This window comes from Herpailurus yagouaroundi, unplaced genomic scaffold, assembly GCF_014898765.1.
Source record: "Herpailurus yagouaroundi ecotype Mexico unplaced genomic scaffold, PumYag 188, whole genome shotgun sequence".
NCBI classification, from domain to species: domain Eukaryota; kingdom Metazoa; phylum Chordata; class Mammalia; order Carnivora; family Felidae; genus Herpailurus; species Herpailurus yagouaroundi.
The window spans coordinates 36,825,688-36,848,094 of NW_024412419.1; the positions used below are offsets into that span (position 1 = coordinate 36,825,688).

The following is a 22,407-nucleotide window of genomic DNA, read 5'->3' on the forward strand; positions in this document are numbered from 1 at the left end:
CTTAGGTATGTAGCCTCACTCGGACCTCTGTTTCCCCATCTATAAAATGGGGATATAATTTCCTGTTTCATGGGGTTGTTGGAAGGACAAAGTTAGATGAAGTGTCAATGAAACCAATGATGATTTCCCTGTATTTCCATTTGTCCCAGCTTATTGGTCTCAGTTCTGAGGTTGGATGGCAGTCTTTCCTGTTTGCTGTAGAATGAGGTCCAATGCAACATCTTTTGCATGTTCAGGTTTCACTGAGGAAACAAGGATATTCAGACATTGCAATATTATCCTATGGATGGAAAAAGGTAAATACCTTGAGCCAAAATTGATTTTGTCATTAATTAAATGAAGAGGCAAGCCCCAGAATGGGAGGAAATGTTTGCCATACATGTATCTTACAAGGGAACATTAAAGGGGACATGTAAAAACACGGAAAATAAAATTCAGCTAAAAACAAGACGGGCAAGCCAATAGAGTATGCACAAAAGAATCGAATAGACGCTTAACAAAAGCAAATGTATGACTGATCAGCCAATGCATACATAAAAAGATGCTAGTTATCAGGGAAATGTAAATTAAAGCCATGACGATACGCCATTCCATATCCACTAGACTGACTAAAATTAAAAAGGCTGAAAAGACCAACTATTGGCACACGTGGAACAACTAGAATTCTGCACTGCGGGTAGGAATGTAAAATTGCGCAAACACTTTGGAAAACTGTTTGGCAGTTTCTTCAAACGTTAAAAATGTATCTACCATATGACCCAGTCACTTCCTCCTACATATTTACTAAAGAGAAATAAAGACATATGTCTCCTCTAAGATTTTTTACATGAGTTTCCATAGTGTTTTCTTTGTAACAGCCCTAAACTGGAAACAACCAGAATGTTCATCAACAGTGAATGCAAAAATGATGGGTGGTCTGTGCATTGCACAGAGTGGAATTCTGGTCAGCAATAAAAAGGAACAAATGCTACAGTAAGGATGAATCTCAAAATAGTGTACTGACTGAAAGAAGCAAGACATAACATATTGTATAATCTTATTTACATAAAATGTAAACTAACCTTTACCGACAAGCAGCAGGTTAGTGGTTGGCTGGAGAATGGGGATCAAGGAAAGGATGGACTGCAAAAAAGACATGAAGCATTTTTTTTTGGAAGGTGTTGGAAATGTTCTGTAGCTTGACTCTAGTATTATGGGTATTTACAGTCGTCAAAACTCTTTAAATGGCATGCTTTGAATGAATGCAGTCTGTCGTAAAATAAATTATCCTCAGTGATGTTGACAAGGAAGAAAGATAAATTATGTAAAGCAAAAATGCAATGAATTTTAAAACATGCAGAATATATAAAATATATTCTCCATATATGCATAGAATATATTCTCTATATATGCATAGAATATATATATATATATAATCTCAAAAGTAGCACAATGGGGGGGAGAATTAAATGGAAGTGTATTGTTGTATTATAAAGTTATTACATTATCGGAGAAGTGGTGCAATATTATTTGAGAGAAGAATGTGTTAGGTTAAAGACGCATAGGTTAGACCATAAAAATCACTAAAAAACATAAAAGTAACATAGTTAAAGCTGGAACAACAGCGGAATACTAAAACCGATTCCATTAATCAAAAGAAGACGGAAGCAGAGGGAAAAGAGAACAAAGAACATATGGGATAAATAGAGGGGGAAATTGCAAGATAATAGTTTCATACTTAATCATGTTGATAATTACATGAGGTATAAATGGCTTAAACCCTCCTCTTTAATTTGCAGATTGTTAGACATGATAAAAAACCAAGAGTGAACTAGATGCTTTCTATACGAAACCCGCTTAAAATATAAAATCTGAGATTAGAAGTGTGAGGATAAAACATTTACACCTGCAAACATTAACCGTAAGAGAGCTGGAGTGGACATATTATTATCAGACAAAGTAGACTCAGAAAAAATAATATTACCAGAAATGAAGAGGAACACTTCATAATGATAGTCTAACTCATCAGAAAGACATAAAAATCAAATGTGTATGGACTTGGACTCACAAAATAGCTTCAAGATACTTGAAGCAAAAGTGGCAAGTATTGAAAGGAGAAATTGACAAATCTAAAATTAAAGTTGCAGACCTCAGTCCTTCTGAATAAGTGATATAATAAAATCAATTCAAAAATTGATATAACAGTAATGATACAAAACATATGAACAATATTACTAATGCGCCTGACCTAAATGACATTTACAGAATACCCAACAACATAATGCACTTTTCTTTTCTCTTTTCTCTTTTATTTTATTAATTTTATTTAGGTATAATTAATATACAGGGTTGTATTAGTTTCAGGTGAACAATACATGTCCGATTCAACAATTCTGTACATTATTCAGTGTTCATCAAGATATGCATATTCTTTTTTTAAATTTTTTTAACGTTTATTCATTTTTTGATAGAGACAGAGTGTGAGTGGGGGAGGGGCAGAGAGAGAGGGAGACCCAGAATCCAAAGCAGGCTCCAGGCTCCGAGCTGTCAGCGCAGAGCCCGATGCAGGGCTCGAACTCACAGACCGCGAGATCATGAACTGAGCCGAAGTCGGACGCCCAACCGACTGAGCCACCCAGGCGCCCCAAGATATGCATATTCTTAATCCTCTTCACCTATTTCACCCGTCCCCCCTCCACCCACCTCCCCTCTGGTAACCATCAGTTTGTTCTTTGTAGTTAAGAGTCTGGGTTTTTTTGTTCTCTCTCTTTTTGCTTTGTTCACTTGTTTCATTTCTTAAATTCCACATATGAGTGAAATCATACGGGATATGTCTTTCTCTGGCTGACTTATTTCACTAAGCATTATACCTTCTGCGTCCATCCATATTATTGCAAATGGCAAGATTTCATTCTTTTTTTTTATGGCTGAATAATATTCTATTGTATGTATATATACCAGATCTTCTGTATCCATTCACCTATTAATGGACACTGGGATTGCTTCCATATCTTGGCTATTGTAAATAATACTACAGTAAACGTAGGGGTACATGTATCTTTTTGAATTAGTGTTTTCATTTTCTTTGGATAAATGCCCAGTAGTGGAATTACTGGATCATGTGGTAATTTTATTTTTATTTTTTTAAGGAACCACCATACTGTTTTCCACAGTGGCTGCACCACTGTGCATTCCCACCAACCATGCACAAGGGTTCCTTTTTTTCTTCATATCCTCACCAACACTTGTTATTTCTTGTGTTTTTTATTTTAGCCATTCTGACAGGTGTGAGATGATATCTCATTGTGGTTTTAATTTGCATTTCCCTGATGATTTGTGATGTCGAGCATATTTTCATGGTAGTTAGCCATCTGTCTTTCTTTGAGAAAATGTCTATTCTTTTCGAGTACACATAGAACATTTATTAAGACAGACCATGTAAATGTAAAGGATTGAAATCATGCAAAATATGTTTTCTGATTATAATGAAATTAAATTGGAAATTAATAATGAAAACATCTGGAATAATTCCATACATTAGGAAATTAGACAACACACATACTTTATAGGTCAAAAAAGAAATCACAGGGAAATCAGAAAATATTTTGAACAAAATGAAAATGAAACAGAACATATCAGAATATGTGGTACACAGCTAACGCAGTGCTTAGACAAAAATTTATCATTTAAATACTTACATTAGAAAAGAAGAAAGGTAGAGGGGCACCTGTCATTTGAGAGTGGCTCAGTCAGTTAAGCACCCACCTCTTGATCTCAGCTCAGGTCTTGATCTCAGGGTCATGACTTTAAAGTCTGAGTTGGCCTCCACACTGGGCGTGGAGGCTACTTAAAAAAAAAAAAAAAAGAAAGAAAAAAAGAAAGGTGGAAAACCAATGGTATAAATTTCCATTGCAAGAAGTTAGAAAAAAAAGGATCAAATCAAATTCAAAGTAAGCACAAAGAATAAGAAAAATGAGAGAAGCCTTTGAAAGAAGAAATAGCCAAAAATAAACCTAATTAAGCCAAAAATTATTTTTTTCTTTCAAAAGATAGATAAAATTGATAAACCTTCAGCTAGATTAATTAAGACAAAAAGAGACAAATGGTCAGGATCTGAAATAAATGAGATGACATCACTACACATCCTACAGACGCTGAAAGGATAAAATTAAATATTATTATTATTATTGGTGTCATGTCAATGTAATGCCAATATGTTTGACAACAGATAGGAAATAGAAAATTTCATGAAAGATACATGTTACTAAAAGTGACTCAGAAAGAACTGAAAAATCTGAATAGCTTCATCTGGCATTGCTGGTGAAATCTACCAAATACTTAAGAAAATAAAACATACTAACTTTACACAAACTCCTTCAGAAAATGAAAGAGAAGGGAAACCTTTCTAACTCACTTTAGGAGTATCACCCTGACATCAAACACCAGACAAAGACACTGTGAGACTAATATCCCTTGTGAACAAAATGTTAGTAGATCCGTATATTTTACTGTAAAATAATATATAGCAAACGTGGGGTTTATCCTAGGAGTGTTAGGTTTGTGTAACATTTGAAAGTCAATTTGTATGATTTACCATAGTCACCTTATAAAGGAGAAACACCATGTAAGTATCTCAACAGATGACACTCAGTTGATAGAAAACAATGAATCATCACGTCTAACGGCAAACACTCTTATCAATCTCCTGAGTCTGGGGCTTCAGTTGAGAAGACCAGTAAGGCCATACTTCATGGTACTTTCCATGAGTTTGAGGTGCTTAGAGGAAAGTACCCACCCCAGTGTGTTTACCACACTTGACTTTAGGTCCTGGAGTTTGGTTGAGCATAGAGAGAAAGAGTTCACTGAGGATTTTGTTCCCAGCAGTTGTTACAAACAATAACTCATTTTAAGAGACTTTAAAAACAGGTCAATAGGAAGGTGTTCAGAAGGGAGAGAGAGGGGAACCTATACTCTCCATTACAGCATTTTGAAATATGACAAAGAAGAAAACCTGAGGGGGAGGTGTGCAGATGGAGGGAGGCGCATAGACATTGCACTGTGCAGCACTTGTGGCCACAGGTGGCTGAGAGGTGAAGGGAAACAGTGACTTTTACCACTTTGAAGGAAGAAATTATTCATTTCTGTATACCTATCGGCACTAAAACAAATTGCCCAAACTTGGTGGCTTAAAATAACACAAATTTGTTGTAGCTCTGGAGATCAGAAGTCTGGAGTGGGTCTCCATGAAAAATCAAAGCGCTAGCAGGCTGCACTCCTTCCGGAGACTCTAGGGGGAGAATCTGCTTCCTTGCCTTTTCTAGCTTCTGGAAGCCACCTCATTACTTGGCTCATGGCCCTTTCCCCCGTTTCAAAACCAGCAATGGCCAGTCGAGTCTCTCGCTGCGTCTCCCTGACTGCTTAGTTGTCACATCTTCTTCTCTGGCCTCCCTCTTACTTATAAGGAACCTCGTGATTACAGTGGGCTCCCCTGGATAATCCAGGATGATCTTCCGAGCGAGCGCAAGATCCTTGATTTAATCGCAAGTGAAAAATCCCTTCTGCCACGTGGGGGTAACGTACTCCAGGTTTCAGGGACGAGGACGTGGACATCTTGGGGGGGGGCATTATTTATTCCACCCAGCGCACGTTCAGTGGCAGTAGCATTAGACAAATTAAAAATACGAGAGACGTGTAAAACTTTTGTGTGTGAAGGGCAGAGGGAGGTGGTTTGGAATATGATCCTATATGGTAGACCAAAACAGGGAGAGCGTGAAACCGAGTGCCTGCTTTTCGTGGGGTCTAGGGGTGCGAAGACAAACGTCAGTGTGAACCATGGGGCCTCTGAGGGACCGGCAGGAAAGTGAACCTGGACAGAAGGCAAGGGAGATTTCCCAGGAGAGGTGGCGTGGTGCAGCCTCACGGTGGCAGGGTGCAGGGTGACAGTTCTGAAGGGCACATGGAACCTTCGGGAGCGTCTTGAGGAAGGAGCAGGTGGCACCTGCGCCCGGCCTCAGACGCGCCTGCGCCGTGGTGCCGTGGTGGTGGGCGGGGCTGCTGCTTCCATCACAGGCCTGCGCTCCTCTCGCAGGTCTGCCGGGGGCCTCCTGGACAAGGACGTCTTCCGTGGGAAGGAGCTCGTGGACAGTCGCCCCTTGCAGGCTCTGGTGGCGGGGCTGAAGGCCTACAGTACGTGGGAGAACGTCGGCTGACTGCAGGACTGCCCCGAGTGCACAGGAGGCATGGTGAGCCCCGCAGGTCCCCCCTGCTGCAGCGTGCGTGCCAGGCCAGCCCTGTGCGCCAGCGAGCGGAGCATCGGCTTCGGAGCCGGGCGGAAACCCAGAGCCCGGGTGACCCGGGGTGCATCACGCGTGTCCGCCCCCTACCCTGCTGCGAGGACTGGTGCGGACGGTAATTGTAAAACGCTGGCCGGATGGCCTGGCCCGTGGAGGCCCGCAGTCTATATATCGTTAAACTTGCGCTGGCCGTTGTGGACAGTATGGGAAAGGGCCAATGAGGGTCGGCTGATGAAAGCACCGCTCCAGTGTTTGAAATCCCCCTTGCGGAGGATACAGGAAATGACCTCGGGGCTGTCCAGCCCCGGGGAAGAAGGCAGACCGGGATGTGCCGAGCATTTGGAGACTGCTTAGTGTGTCCCCAGCCCTGGGCCTCAGCCTGGATTGTGCAGTGAGGGGCACGAGGTGTTGAGAAGTGTCAGTAGGAGTCTTTGGAGAGTTGAGGGGGACGTTGAGAACAGCTAGAATCTGTGCCCAATCCCCCCACAACCCTGAGAGCACAGGTGCCCGCAAGGTTCGGGGAAACAAACAGGAGATGGGGAGTCTCTGCAACCCTATGGGTGCTCAGAGCTGGGGAGAAGGGGGACCCACGGGGTGTGTGTGAAGGCATGGCAGGTGTGGTGTGGGGTTGTGGACCTGTGACACGGTGGCATGGCAGGGCTCGGGGCATCAGCTGCGGTGGCGCCTGGGGTTTATCCCCAGATGACAGCCCTGCATTGGCGACCCCCAGGGGCTGCGTTGCTTCCTCCACGTGCGGGAAGGATGCAGGTGCTGCTGGAGCCTCCAAAAGACACTTCCTGGAGGAAGGAGGGGACAGGGAGCCCCTGCTGGGTTTTTGGCCTGAGTTTAATCCTGAATCTGGCTGAGTATTGGCCTACAGACGGCAGCTCTGAACTTGCAGGGGAAGGAAGAGGAAGAGTTTTGGCCTCAGTGAGAACGAAGGGCTCAAGAGCAAGTTAAGGACGTTGGTGGGAAACAAAAGGGAAAGGCTAAGTTTCCAGAAAGCCTGTCACCCTGCCTCTGTGTATCAGAGCTGGGGCCTCTGGAGGGGTAAGGAGCAAGGTGAGGAAGGGCTGGACCTTCACAATAGGCAGAGCCCCAGGGTTTGTCCCACACGAACCATGTGGATGGGAATGAGAGCCTCCTGCGTTCTCTCCTCTGAGAGCCAGTGTAATCATTTCTCTTAAGGTAGCCAAGTAAAGATGTGCCCGTGATGCAGGGAGGCCTCAGTTAGGTAGGTGTGCACTCTGTCCACGATGGTGGTGGTGGTGACATTGGTGACGGGCATGCTTGCTTTGCTCCTGTGGGGCTGTTGTGTGGGAGTCCACGTGGAAAGAAAGAGAATGGAGAACAGAATAACAGCTGGCACTGGGGCACAGCTGGACCAGGAGCCGAGGTCCTCTGAGGCAGCTAGGTGCAGTGGCTCATTGTGACATTCCTTAGTGACCCGACAAGGTGGAAGCCTCCTGCCACATGGCCGGTTTCCACCTGTAGCTCCAGGGAGGTGGCTGTCTCTTTGAACAGGGATTGTTCAAGAAAATTTAGGTTAGCAGGTGGGAGGTAAGACCGGAAGTGACCCCCTGCCCCCTCAGGCAGAGGTAGCCCACACAGGGGAGGGTTAGGGCTCTGCTGGGAGTGTTGAGCAGATGCAGATATTGTGGCTTCCGACAGGTGACTCAACCCGAGGGTGTGCTCAAAACCACCTGTGGTCTTCTAGTCTTCCTCCCTTGGCTCATTCCCTTTGATGCATTTCATAGGCCGACATGCCCAGTGGCCTTCGGCCCCTGGGCCTTCATAACCTACTGGATGACCTGAAGGACAGACAGAATGATGGGCAGCTGGACTGAGGGGCAGACGGACTGATGGCAAATAGGATGATGAACAGACAGATTCGTTGATTGAACTGTTGCCCTGTGCATTCATTATCTCTGATAATTTCGTTTCACTGGAATGTTACTAATTTGGCTCTTTGGGATTTAAGATTATGTATTTGCAAATGGGAAAGAGAAAAAGGCTATTGTAATGTCTCCCAAGCATTGACACTTACAAAAGTGATCAGTTCTTCCTGTCTGCTTGGCTTTTCTGGGGACTGAGGGGAAGATTCAAGACCCAGCGGCCTCCAACGTTTGGCCTAGGAGAGAGTTCACCATCCCTGCACGGTTGCTCTTAAACTGTTGTGTGCAAATGTGTGGGTTCTGAAGTTCTTTCTCTCCACATTTAATATCCATAGCACTTGGTGGTCTCCTTTAATAATATTATCACTGTGTGTCAGGAAACCATGAGAAGGTCTCAGGTTGGCTCTTTCTACAGGAATCTCAGCAATTGTTGCTTTCTTTGGGTGATAGGTTGAATGTTGCAAGAGTGACATTTAGTTGCGAAAAGAACATTTTTAGCAATGAAGTAGACAAATGCAGAGCACGGGTGGAAGCGTAGTCTGTCACTTTTTGTGCATAAAGCCTGACATGAATGACATTTCATACCATTTTTTTCCCCACAATTAGATCAAGTGAACAATACTGATTGGAATTTTCATAATTCCTGTTCGTGCAAGCACACCATTGCCTTAACAACTGCTGATTAGGAGTCATTGCTAAGTATTTCTAAGTTCCGTCTCTGTGTGTAGAGCAGTGTAGTAGGTACACGTTCCCTATCCTGAGGCCCAGATGATGTGAGGGGGGACACTGTGTGCTGTGCATGGAATTGGGTGACCCTACGATTCTGCGAAATGAGCATTTGGGGGCTCCTGCTCCAACCAGGTTGAAGTTCCATGTGGCATGTATACCCTTCTGACTGAAACAGCCAGAAGGTGGACGATATATGTGAACTATATGGTTTTCAAGACACTGGACATCAGGCAGTGAGGGACAGTGATCTCTGACAGTAAGGAAAGGCACCAGATGAGCCCTACATTTGCCCCAATTTTACTGCTTTGAGAGAGTTTCCACACCATCCCTTAGGTGGGGCAGCCGAGGCAGAGCGCAGCGAACTCCCCGATTTGAAGATGCTGAGATTCCAGGGAAACCAAAGCATCTGGAATTCACAGAACAGGGTAGGGGACAGAAGAGAACTGGTCAGTCAGAGAGAGAATTCAGGCGTCTGCAGTGGTCCCCTTTGACCATTCAGCTGAGCACTGATTATTGCATGTGTGTGAGGGAAAGAATCATGTGGAAGGAACGGAGGGAGAGGTATAAGGTCCTCACATGGGACTGAGAATAGTGCCTTTTCCCACAGGCCAGTCTGGAATACCTTAAGGGTCAGCCTAAGAAAAAAAGAAATGTTATGTATAAAAGAACAAAGATAAAGGTTGATAGCAGATTTCTCACCGGAAAAAAATTACAAGCAAGAAGATAGTGGACCACCATTTTATTTATTTATTTTTTTAATTTTTTTTAATGTTTACTAATTTTTGAGACAGGGAGAGACAGAGCATGAACGGGGGAGGGTCAGAGAGAGAGGGAGACACAGAATCGGAAGCAGGCTCCAGGCTCTGAGCTGTCAGCCCAGAGCCCGACGCGGGGCTTGAACTCATGGACCGCGAGATCATGACCTGAGCTGAAGTCGGACGCCCAACCGACTGAGCCACCCAGGCGCCCCTGGACCACCATTTTAAAAAGTACTAAAGGAAAAAAAAAAAAAGATAAAGTTCTATACTCAGCGAAAGTATATTTCAAAAAAAAAGGTATAATAAAGATGTAGTCAGACTTGGCGAAGTTGAAAGGATTCATCACCAGGGGACTTTCACTATAAGAAATATTAGAGGAAGTTCCTCACACAGAGGGAAATGATATAAGATAGAAACGTAGATCTGCACAAAGCAATGAAAAGTGCCAAAAATGGTAACTTTCTGGGCCAACGTAGAAGATTTGTCCTAGTGTTTAAATCTCTTTAAAAGGTAATGGACTCTCTCAACAAAAAATAATAATCATGTAGAGTGAGGTTTACAACATAGGTAGAAGTAAAATGTGTGACAATAATCACATAAAGGCCGGAAGGGAGGTATCACGTCACCTGGAAGGAGACTGACCGTGGGAAGTTGAAGATTTATACTATAAACCCTAAAGCCGCCACTAAAAGAATGAAGAGTTATAGCTAATCGGCCAACAAAGGAGTTAAAATGGAATCCAGCAATCCTAAATCAATCCAAAAGAAGGCAGGAAAAGAAGTAGCAGAGAATGAAGAGATTGTTCAAATAGAAAACAAACAGCCATATGGTAGATGTAAGCCAAACCGTGTTCAAAAACGCTTTAAATGCAAATACCCCAATTAAAAGGCAGAGCTTGCCCAGACTGGATAGAAAAGCAAGACCAAACTGTATGCCTCCAAGAAACGCACTTCGAATTGAAAGACACAAAGAGGTTAAAAGTAAAAAAGGTGGAAAAAGAGATGCCATGCACACACTCCTCAAAGGAGAGCTGAGTGACTTCATATCAGACAAAATGGATTTCAGAGCCAAGAACGCTGCCATGGCCATTTCGTCATGACAGAGGGGCCAATTCCAGAGGATACAATAACCCTAAGCCCAATAACGACCTTTGCAGGCGGCTACTTTGCTTATCCCCACTCTGCAGATGAGGAAATGGGGGCTCAGAGCAGTTGGACTTGCCCGAGCTCCCACAGGCTGCCGGGGGAGTTGAAGCCTGATTTGTCTGACTCCCGAGCCCATGTTGCTGCGGTGAAGCAATGCCCTGAGCAGGAGTGGGAAATCACACTGAGCTGCCTGGGAGGCTCGCCAAGGAGGTGAAGTTCACCTTCTCTGTGTGGAGTGAGCAAATACCATGGAGTGAATGAGACACCCATTGCACACAGGTCCTACTTCAGTTTAACGGAATGTTACAAAGCCCACACTTACCAAAGATGAGGTCTGAGCTCCATGGGGCTCAGTGCCTCTGGTACTCCAGACCTGCCCTTCCAACTGATTCTTCATGCTGATGAACGGCAGCCTCTTCCCATGTCAGACACAGCACGTGCAGGGGCCCAGGATCCAGGGGCTGTGGGGTCTCTTTACTTTTTATTTGTTTTAGTTAACAGTCATTAAGCACTTTCTGTATATGTAGGCAGGCACCTTTATAAGTGCTTTCCATGTAGTAACTTAGCTAACTCTCAAATTAGGTGAGTACTATTATCAGACTGACTTTCCACAGGAGAAAACTGAGGCCAGATAGGGATGAAACAACTGGCCCACGGTTAAGCAGCTAAAAAGTGGCAGAGTTAGCCTTTAAAGCCAGAGAGTCTGTCTCCAGAGGCCATGCTCGAAACCACTGTGCCATATGCAAACCAGATGTGCCCCGTGCTCCAGAAGATAGCTGGGCTCACTTTAATGGGCTGAGCACAGTTTGAATCTAGCACGCCACTTCGCAGCTATGTGACCTTGGACAGGTCTCTCCCCTTCCTGAGCCTATAGACGACTCTTGCTGAACTGCCCAGAAGTTAGCATTAAACCGGATCCTCCCATCATGGGGGAGGTTGGTTGGCAGGACCAGACCCTCTTCCTATCAGACCCTCTGAGGTGACTCTCTGCTCTTGCCCCGTTTCAGGGCTGGGGGAGATGAGGCGGGATGTGGTTACTCACCCCAAACCTCTTTGGTAAGTCAGGGAGGGGCTGGAACAGGAGCTGGGAAAGCAAAGCCCACTCCTGGCGTGCAGCCGGGCACCATTCCCAACGGCCAGGGCTTTGTGCTCACACGTGTTCTGCATTTTGGCTTTTAATCTCCATATGTAAGTGGACAATCCAACTGGCCTCGTTTGGACATGATGAAAACCCTTCACCTGCCCATGTGGGAACACCGAGAATCAAATTCTGTGGGCTCTGGTTAGTCACATGACTCCGGCCTCAGCTGCTTCTCTTTGCTTCCACCTTCTTTCTTTAAGGATTGACAGGGTCAACCAAGTTCTTAGGATTGTTGCTATTCGACTATCCTTACGCATTGTCTCTTTTCTCCATATCCAAGCAAACTCAGATTGAATTTCCTACCGTTGTCTGAGAGAGGAATAGCGAAGCAGAACCCTGGATTGCAGAACCTTTTTAGGAGGCTGTATCATGAAGAGGGGCAGTATGAGAGGTGGTGAGGGGAGCACTCATCACAGAAGGGGTGGGACCTTTTGGTCAGGGCCCCGTGACCTTGGATCTTACCACTTGGAGCCTCAGTTTCCTCACCTCTTGAAGCCTAGCACCTGATAGGCACTCAGGAGATACTAGAATCTCCTCTGCTTTTTTTTCCTGGATGGATGTGAATCCCAGTTCTCTCACCGTCCCCCCACCATGACCCATTAGACACACGTGGGAACTGCCTGGTTAGGGCTCCTCAGGGTGCAGCCTTGGAGAGTAGAAGCACGTCACATTCTCAGCAGATCTGACTCCAAATCATCAGGGCCTGCAAAAACAGGTGTGGGGCCTGGGAACTGCATAGTTCCTGCTGTTTCTTCCACTGGAGTAGAACTTAACAGGAGCCCTGGCTGTTGACCTTGGCCCTACACAGCCACATTCTGCACAGGGACCTGCTACAATGTCCTTTGGCCCTTGATTGTTACCTGTACCTGGATGCCCATGACCAGGGGCTGTGCTGTCTGTGTGGTCCCCTTGATATCAACAGTAGAAGATGCCACCCCCTCCATCAGGGCCCCTTTGTGAGAGCCTTCCCATCTCAGCCCCTGGCTGCTCCATTTCTCCTCAGTGTGTTTCAGAATCCCGCATGAAAGAGCAGAACTGGCTGAAGCAGAATAAAGAAATATCTGTACAAAATTGGAGCAGGGGAAAGTCTCAGAAGAGATCTATGACCCAGCGTGATGCTAAGGTTATCAGCAGACATGCATTGACCATTCCTTTCATATTAGACACAGAGCTGCTGTTTGCTGTTTGGAGATGTCATCCAGCTGGGCAATGACTGAATCGTTATATTTTAAAGATTGCATAAGAGAACACTAAAACAATTACAAGTGTTTGTAAATTAAAAAAAAAAAAAGTGATGTGATGTGGAGCCCCTCGGTTATTTAGTAGACTTAATCCCAAGACTAATTCCTCAGGGAGATTCAACACCACCTCATTTATCTGGCATTGACCATTTCTTGGAACAGAGCCAAGGCCTGAAATAAGCAAAACAGAACTCTGGGAATCCCAAAGAGAGGACATGAAGTCCATGTGCTGAAGCTCAAGCCCTTACTCGTTCCCGAAGGAGCCTGGCCAGCTTCTCTGGGGCCTGGTCATGCTTGTTGACTCTCACACATGGTTCCTGATTTCCTGGGGGTGCTGCAGAGTAGTAAGGAGAGAGGGTATCTGAATGCAAGCAGCTAAGAGTGCTGCTGACCAAAGAAGAGCCCAAAGAACTAGAAAAACCAGACTCAAAAATACAAGAGTGGAGTAGGCCCACTTTAGGCCCAAGGAGGAATTGGAACTCTTGTGAAATATGAAGTCCTTCAGGCAGAGTGGGCTCTGTGCAGGCAGGCAGGCTGGTGCAAGGAACATAGCTGTTTGAGGGTCCCCTCTCTGTCCTCAATGCGGCAGATTTACTATTCCCTGGAACAAAATAGATGGTGTTCTTTAACTGCTCAGCTTTTCATAGTAATCCCCTGGACGTGTATTGCTCAAAACAGATAAGTAGGTCAGCCTGACTTGGATCTAATATGGCAGAGACCATTTTACTCCCCATCCAACCAATATCTTAAGAAGAAACAGAGCCAAGAAAAGTCCTGGCTGGTGCCTGGGCCATGTGGCACTAGCAGTGCTTGTGGAGGATTCTAGGCATGGAGGTCATGGGTCCAGCTGGCTAGGATTGCATGTGTGGGCAGGGTAGGGGTGAGTTGGGCTTCACCCTAGTGCCAAGTGACTGGGTAACAGAGTGAAAGGAGTTCATGGATGGCCCTCACTCAGACATGGTGCAAGGGTCTGGCAGACCTCCTGAGGAGGGACTGGCTAGGATCCAAATGCTGATCGCAGTAGAAGGGCCCTCTCTGTGCTACTACGACAGCTTCTTCAGTCAGACTCTTTGCTCAGCCCCAACCCAATTTTCTAGAACACCGGTAGGTCTCTGATCGACTTAGTCCCTTTACATTTCATTGATCAGAGAATCCTTTCTCTGGACAGAGTTAGGGCCTTGAAGAAGAATCTCAACATTTTGGGCTTCTGGATTAAAATCCTAGGTTTCTCCTCATTTCTGCTCGCTCTTTCTGGTCATTATGCCGACAACAACCTGTTTGATTGTAGGGATTTAGAAAGACAGTACAATAAAAATGTTTTATGATGATAAATTGTTTCTCAACTTTGAAAGACCCTTGCTCCAAGATTAGAGGAATGAGTTCTTTTTTGTTGTTGTTGTTTTTCAGAAAAGTTTTCTGTTTTTGACTCCCTAACATCCTCTGGGTCCCCGCTAGGTAAGGTGCCAGAGCCTGTATACATGTCGCCACCTTTAATCCTCCAACAGTCCTATGAGCAAGGATTATTATCCTTATGGTTCTCCCATGGATTGAAGAACTAAGACCAGAGGTGAGATGCTATTGCTCCAGATCTAGTAGAAGATGGAGGCGCGTTCTGATTCAGGTCTCCCAAATCCAAGGCTCTCACTCCTAATTCAGGACCTTGGGAGGATAATAACTTTGTTTCTGGTGCCTGAGTGCCATTTTAATCAATGTTCTATGCTTAACCTTCATTTAACATAACCCACTATTTTAAAAACCTCTGTGTTTTGCTGTCAACCTGTGGTCATTGGAAAAAATAATCTCCCAGTGAGAAAATCCACATGTCATATCTGTGAGTGTCTTATGTTAGTAGGTCTTATCTTGTCAGGTAAATTAGAGTGGGAGAGTAGCAGGCAGTAAAACTGACCCTCATCATTGATAAAGAAAAGAGAGATTACTAAAATGACCCAAAGACAATCCATTTTATTGGCAACATTCCTTTGAAGAGCTTAGCCCAAACTTCTTAAGGGCATAAAGAAGGCGATTATAAATTTTGTATGAAATGGATAGCATTCAGACATATGAGAGGATAATGTATAAAGCTGGCATCCATCCTAGGCCAATTTGCCAAATTTTGAATCTACTGTATTCTTATTTTAGCCTCCCTTGAGATGGTTCATAACTCGCCGCAAGGATTCACTCATCACATCAAGAAAATAAAGGGCTGGGGAATGAAGTTTCACAAGTTGACTTCTGAATTTGTAATCATCTTAGTTAAAATTCTTTTGGATGCAAGTTAGGGAGACTCATTACAGACTTGCTCAGTCAGGAAAGGAGAATACAGATATATATATATATATATATATATATATATAGAGAGAGAGAGAGAGAGAGAGAGAGAGAGAGAACAAGAGTGTGAGACAGAGATGTGTTCTGGAATCCAGGTCTCCCAAGGACCAGGGACTGGGAAGGGGGTCTGGAGTGGAGGCAGCTCTGCTCTTGGTCTCTCATTCTCTCATGCCCATAGTCTCAGCCTTTGCTGAGTGTCTGCTCATTCTCCTTGTTCCTCTGCATTTGTGACTGATCTTTGGCCATGAAGTTTATAGCATCTCCATTCCAGCTGTACTCCAAGATGGTGTCTCAAAGATCTAGCACTGAATTCCTGGCTCAATTTGAGTTGCAGTACTTCCCAACCCAGTTGCTTTTGGTTAGAGAATGGGGCCACATGTTATGAACATGGCTACTGATGCTTTGATTGTATGGGTGGTGAGACAGCTCTCAGAGAATAGCTGAGCACAAATCTATTAAAGTATATATGATAGCTTTTAAGAGACTTTCTCACTAATCCTTTCAGGCTGGTGTATAGATATGGAGCTCAACTTTGTATGTTGATCTTATATCCAGCAACCTTGTTGTACTGTCACTATAGTTGTAATAGTAATAATCTGTTTGTAGTTTTTTTTTTTGCATTTCCTATGTACATAATCATATCATCAGTGGAAAACGATAGCTTGTTTCTTCCTTTACAATTATTTATATTTATTTTTTTGTCATATTATTAAAGTGGCAAGGACCTCCTGTGCAATGGTTAAAACAAGTGATTGATAACAGGCACATGAATTTTATTCTTGACTTTAAAAGGCATGTGTTTACTATTTCCCCATTAAGGATGTTATTTGGTGTGGGTATGTTACAAATATTCTTTTTCCCCCAGTTTCTTTGAGAAATAATTGACATATATCACTGTATAAGTTTAAGGCATACAGCATGATAGTTCGATTTGTGTACATTATGAAATGATTACCATAGTAGGTTCAGCTAACATTCATCTTCTCATATAGATGAAATAAAAAGTAAAGAAAGAAGAAAATAATACAGGGAAAGAAATTTCTCCTTGTGATGAGAACTCAAGATTTTACACTCTTAATTACGTTCTTTCCTATATATCAAATAACAGTGTTAGCTATAGTCATCATGTTTTATATCACATCCCTAGTACTAATTTATTTTATAACTGGAAGTTTGAACCTTTGACAACCTTTCTCCAGGAATTCCTCCTTCCTCCCTGCCTCTGCTAACCACAAGTTTTGCCTCTTTTTCTGTGAGGTTTTTTTTTTTTTTTTTAAATATTCCACATATCAATGAGATCACACAGTATTAGTCTTTGTCTGACTTATTTCACTTAGCATAATGCCTTCAGGGTCCATTCATGTTGCTGCAAATGGTAGGGTTTCCTTGTTCTTTTTATGGCTGAATAATATTCCTGTGTGTGTGTGTGTGTGTGTGTGTGTGTCTGTGGTGTGTGTGTACCACAGCTTCTTTATCCATTCATCCATCCACTGATGCTCATTTTGTTTTCTTACTTTGACTATAATGTAAATGTAAAGCAGCAGTAAATAATGCTGCTACACACCTGAGGATGCAGATATCTTGAGTTAGTGTTTTCATTACGTTTGAATATATTCCCCGAAGTGGAATTAGTAGTTTTATTTTTAATTTTTTGAGGATCTTCCATACTGTTTTCCACAGATAATCCGACCATCAGGGCACAGGGCCCCCTTTTCTCTCCATTCACACCAGCATTTGTTGTTTTCTTTTTGATGACGGCCGTTTTAACTGGCATGAGGTGATATTTCACTGTAATTTCAACTCACATTTCTCTAATGACTAGTGATGTTGAGCATCTTTTCATGTACTTGTTGGTCTTTTTATATCTTCATTGGTGAAATGTCTATTCGAGTCTTTTGCCCATTTTTAATTGGGTTATTTATTGTTTGGGGTTGGGGTTTTTTGCTGTTGAGTTATACATGAGTTTTTTATGTTTTATATGTCAGATATTAGCCCCTTATCAGATACATGGTTTGCAAATATTTTTTTCCCATTCCATAAGTTGTCTTTTCATTTGTTAATGTTTTTTTCATGGTACAGAATCTTTTTAGTTTGATGTAGTCTCACTTATTTATTTTTTATTTTGTTGCTTGTGCTTTGGTATCATATCCAAAAATACATTACCAAAACCCATGTCGAGGAGCTTTGTTCCTATATTTTCTTCTAGAAGTATCATGGTTTCTGGTCTTACATTTAAGTCTTTAATCTATTTTCAGTTAATTTCTTACAGAATGGTGGGTCAGTTTCATTCTTTACATGTGAATATCCATTATCCCAGCACCATTTATTGGAAAGACTGTCTTTTCTCCATTAAGTATTCTTTGCTCCCTTGTCAGATATTAGTTGACTATATATGGGTTAATTTCTGGGTTCTCAGTTTTGTTCCATTGATCTATTTGTATGTTTTTATGTTAGAACCATACTATTTTGATGAATGTAATGTTATAGTATAGCTTGAAATCAAGAAGTGTGATACCTCATGCTTTGTCCTTCTTCCTTGGGGTTTCTTTGGTTATTTGGGGTCTTTTGTTGTTCTATATAAAAAGAGTGTTTTTTTCTACTTTTGTAAAAAATACCATTGGAAGCTCAGTAGGGATTGCACTGAATCTGTAGATGGCTTTTGGTAGTATTGACATTTTAACAATATTAATTCTTCCAATCCATGAACATGGGATATTATTTTATTTATATATGTCTTCTTTGATTTCTTTCATTAATGTCTTATAATTTTCAGCATAGAGACCTTTTACCCCATTAGTTAAATTTATTCCTAAGTATTTTATTGTTTTTGATGCTGTTGTAAATGTGACTGGTTTTTTATTGCTTTTTTAGAAATTTGGTTATTAGTATTTTACTTCTTTCTTTTCAATGTTGATACTTTTTATTTCTTTTTCTTGCCTGATTGCTCTATCTAGGACTTCCAGTACTATGTTGAGTAGGAGTGATGAGAGTAGGTACCTTTGTCTTGTTCCTGGTATTAGAAAAAATGCTTTCATCCTTTCATCATATGTTGAGTATGATGTTAGCTGTGGGCTTGTCATATATGGCCTTTGTTATGTTAAGATATGTTCCTTCTATGCCTAATTTGTTAAGAATTTTATCATGGGGGCACCTGGGTGGCTCAATCGGTTAAGCGTCCAACTCTTGGTTTTGGCTCAGGTTGTGATCTTACAGTCATGAGATCAAGCCCTGCGTTGAGCCCCATGTTGAGTTCCACATCAAGCCCTGTGCTGAGTGTGGAGCCTGCTTAGGATTCTCTCTCACCCTCTGTCTCTGCCCCTACCCTGCTTGTGCTCTCTCTATCTCAAAATAAATAAACATCTAAAAAAAGAGTTTATCATGAATGAATGTTGACTTTTGTCAAGCGATTTTTCTGCATCTATGAGATAATCATATGATTCTTTTCTTTATTCTATTAATGTGATGTATTACTCTGATTGATTTGCATATGTTGAACCATCCTTGCATCCCAGGGATAAATCCCACTTGATCATGGTGAATGATTCTTCTCATGTGCTGCTGAATTCAGTTTGCTTCTATTTTATTGAGAATTTTTATACCATATTCATCAAGATATTAGTCTACAGTCTTCTTTGCTAGTAGTGTGCTTTTTCTAGTTTTGGTATCAGGATAATACAGGCCTCATAAAATGAGTTTGGGAGGGTTCCCTCCTCTTTGATATGTTTGGAAGAATTTAAAAAGGATTGGTGTTAATTCTCCAAATGTTTCATAAAATTGATCAGTGAAACCATCTGTTCCAAGGTTATTCTTTATTGGGAGATTTTTGATTACTGATTTAGTCTCCTTACTAGTAACTGATCTATTCAGATTTTCTATTTCTTCCTGATTCAGTCTTGGTAACTTGTATGTTTCTAAGAATTTTTCCATTTCTTCTATATGTCCAGTTTGTTGGCATATAGTTGTTTATAGTTGCAAATATTCTTTGTTATGTCAAGGAAGGTCTATTTTATCTTTAGTTGTGAGGAGGCTTTTGTGTGCTTATGTTTATTTTTCTACTGGTTTTAAAATTATGAATAGATTTGACTCTTAGGGAATTATGTGCATTTATTTTATTGAGATAATTGTACCTTTTCCTCCTTTTAGTCTGTTAATGTAGTGAACTTATATTAGATTTTCTTAAAAATTTTTTTAATGTTTATTTTTGACAGAGAGAGAAAGACAGAGCATGAGCGGGGGAGGGGCAGAGAGAGGGAGACACAGAATCCGAAGCAGGCTTCAAGCTCTGAGCTGTCAGCACAGAGCCCAATGCAGGGCTCGAACTCACAGACTGCAAGATCATTACCTGAGCCAAAGTTGGATGCCCAACCGACTGAGCCACCCAGGCACCCCTATATTAGTAGATTTTCTAATGTTTAGCAAATCTTGAGTTTGGGGATATAAACACAGTCATGGGGTGTGTATGAGTGTGTGTGAGTGTATGTATGTATGTGTGCATGTGTGTGTGTGTGTGTGTGTGTGTGTGTGTGTGTAATACATTGTAGATTCTGTCTGCTAAGATTTATTGAGGATTTTTCCATCTGCAATACTAAGAGTATTATTCCTTTCTAGTACTGTCTTTGTCCAATTTGGATATCAAAGTTATACCATTTTCATTAAATGACTTGGGGAAGGAGTGTTTCTTTTTTTCTATTTGCTCAAAGAGTTTACATAAAATTAAATCATCTGCTCCTTGAATATTTGGTACAAATACCTGTAAAGCTGTATAGGGTTAATAGTTTATTTCTGGGAACATTTAAAGATGATTGATTCTCTTTCTTTAGTGGTATAGCTACTCAGGTTTTCTATTCCTCTTGAGTCTGTTTTCATCATTTATATCTTTCCAGTAATTTTTCCAATTATTCTTAGTTTTAAAATGTATTGGCATAAATTCATAATGTCCTTTTATCTTTTCAGTCCTCGCTGTATCTATAGTTACGCTCCCTTTGCCATTCCTAATATTGTTTATTTTTCCCATCCCCTTATCTTGTGCTCTATTTTTGTATTTTTTTCAAACAATAAACTTTTGGTTCACTTGATCCTGTCCAGATTGTATCTGCTTTTTCTATTTAATTGGTTTTTATCTTTATTATTTATTTTCTCCTACTTTTTGTGTGTTTATTTTCCTGCTGTTATTCTAGTACCTTAGCTTGGATATTACTCATTAATTTTTGTTGTTTCTCCTTTTCTATTATAAACATTTAAAGTTGTACCATTTCTTTTTCAATACTGCTTTGGCTGGATCAACCATAATTTGATAAATAAAAAGTTCTGTTTATCAATTCTAAGTAAATTTTAATTTCCATCGTGACTTATTTGGCCCAGGAATGTTTTCAGACTTCCCCATATCCAGTGTTTTTTTTTAAAAATAGTAACTAACCTTTATATAATCCTCACAACAACCCCACAAAGTAGGACTCTTACAATCCCAGTGTTGCGTATGTGAAGAATGAGGCATTGAGAGTTTAAGCAATTTGCCCAGAATTACACAGCTCCTGAATTGGCAGATCTAAACCCATCCAGTTGGGCTATAGGGTACAACCACTGTGCAATACTGCCTTCTTTTTAGTAACTGTTCTCATTATCTTGTTGTTATAGTAATAATTATTATTATATTGATTTTTCCACTTAATCCCATTGCAGTCAGAGGAAATGGCCAATGAGATACAGATTTTTTGAAATTTGTTATGGTCTACTTTGTGGCCTAGAAACATGGACAGTTTCCATGTGTGCTTCAAAAGAATGTGCATTCAGTAATTGGATGCAGTTTTAAATGTGACCAATAGATTAAGGTTATTAATGGCATTATTCAAATATTCCCTATTCTTACTGAGGTTTTGGTGTGTCTGACCTATCAAATACTGAGTGGGCTAAAATCTCCCACTTTCATGGTAGATTTGTCAGTGTCTCCTTATAATTCTGCCAGTTTTGGTCTCATGAGTTTCAAGTTGTGTTATTTGATGTTTACAATTTTGGAATTGTTCTAGCTTCCGCCTGAATTGAATGTTTGGTCCTGCTGCAGTGACCCTCTTTAGCTCTAGCAAGGCCTTAAAATGTATTTTGCCCAATAGTAATACAAGGACAGAGTCTTCTATTTGGTTGGTGTTTATCTGTTATATCCTTTCACTTTAAACTTTTCTGTTATTGTGTTGTATTGTTTCTTATAAATAACATTTATCTGGTTTTTAAATTTAATTTACTCTGACAACCTCATTTTTATCTTTTTAGTCTCAGTATTTATTGTCACCACTGATATATTTGAATTCATTTCTTCCATCTTCCTCTTTGCTATTTTTATTTATTTATTTATTTATTTATTTATTTATTTATTTATTTTTAATTTTTTTTTTCAACGTTTATTTATTTTTTTTGGGACAGAGAGAGACAGAGCATGAACGGGGGAGGGGCAGAGAGAGAGGGAGACACAGAATCGGAAACAGGCTCCAGGCTCTGAGCCATCAGCCCAGAGCCCGACGCGGGGCTCGAACTCACGGACCACGAGATCGTGACCTGGCTGAAGTCGGACGCTTAACCGACTGCGCCACCCAGGCGCCCCACTCTTTGCTATTTTTGTGTCTTATCTCTGCTTGTTTGGACTTCTTACTTTCTTTCAGATTTATTATTTCTGCCCCTTTTCCATTCTTCCCTCATCTGGTTTTCATTCTAATTATGTTCATTTTGTGGTCAATCTAGCAATCAAAAATTTTTTAATGTTTATTTCTTTATTTTGAGAGAGAGAGAGCAGGGGAGGTGCAGAGAGAGAGGGAGAGAGAGAATCCCAAGCAGGCTCCCTGCTGTCAGTGCAGTCTGACGTGGGACTCGATCTCATGAACCGCGAGATCATGACTTGAGTCAAAATCAA

The 22,407-nt window shown here is 41.6% G+C and overlaps 1 protein-coding gene across 1 annotated transcript in view; it reads left to right on the plus strand.

Annotated features, from left to right (window-relative positions):
* The window catches only part of ACOXL (acyl-CoA oxidase like), a 347,249-nt gene that overhangs the window by 168,132 nt on the left and 156,710 nt on the right, over positions 1–22,407 (plus strand). The window contains 1 exon segment of the mRNA XM_040496721.1: positions 6,068–6,221. Coding sequence (XP_040352655.1) covers positions 6,068–6,221 — 154 coding nt within the window.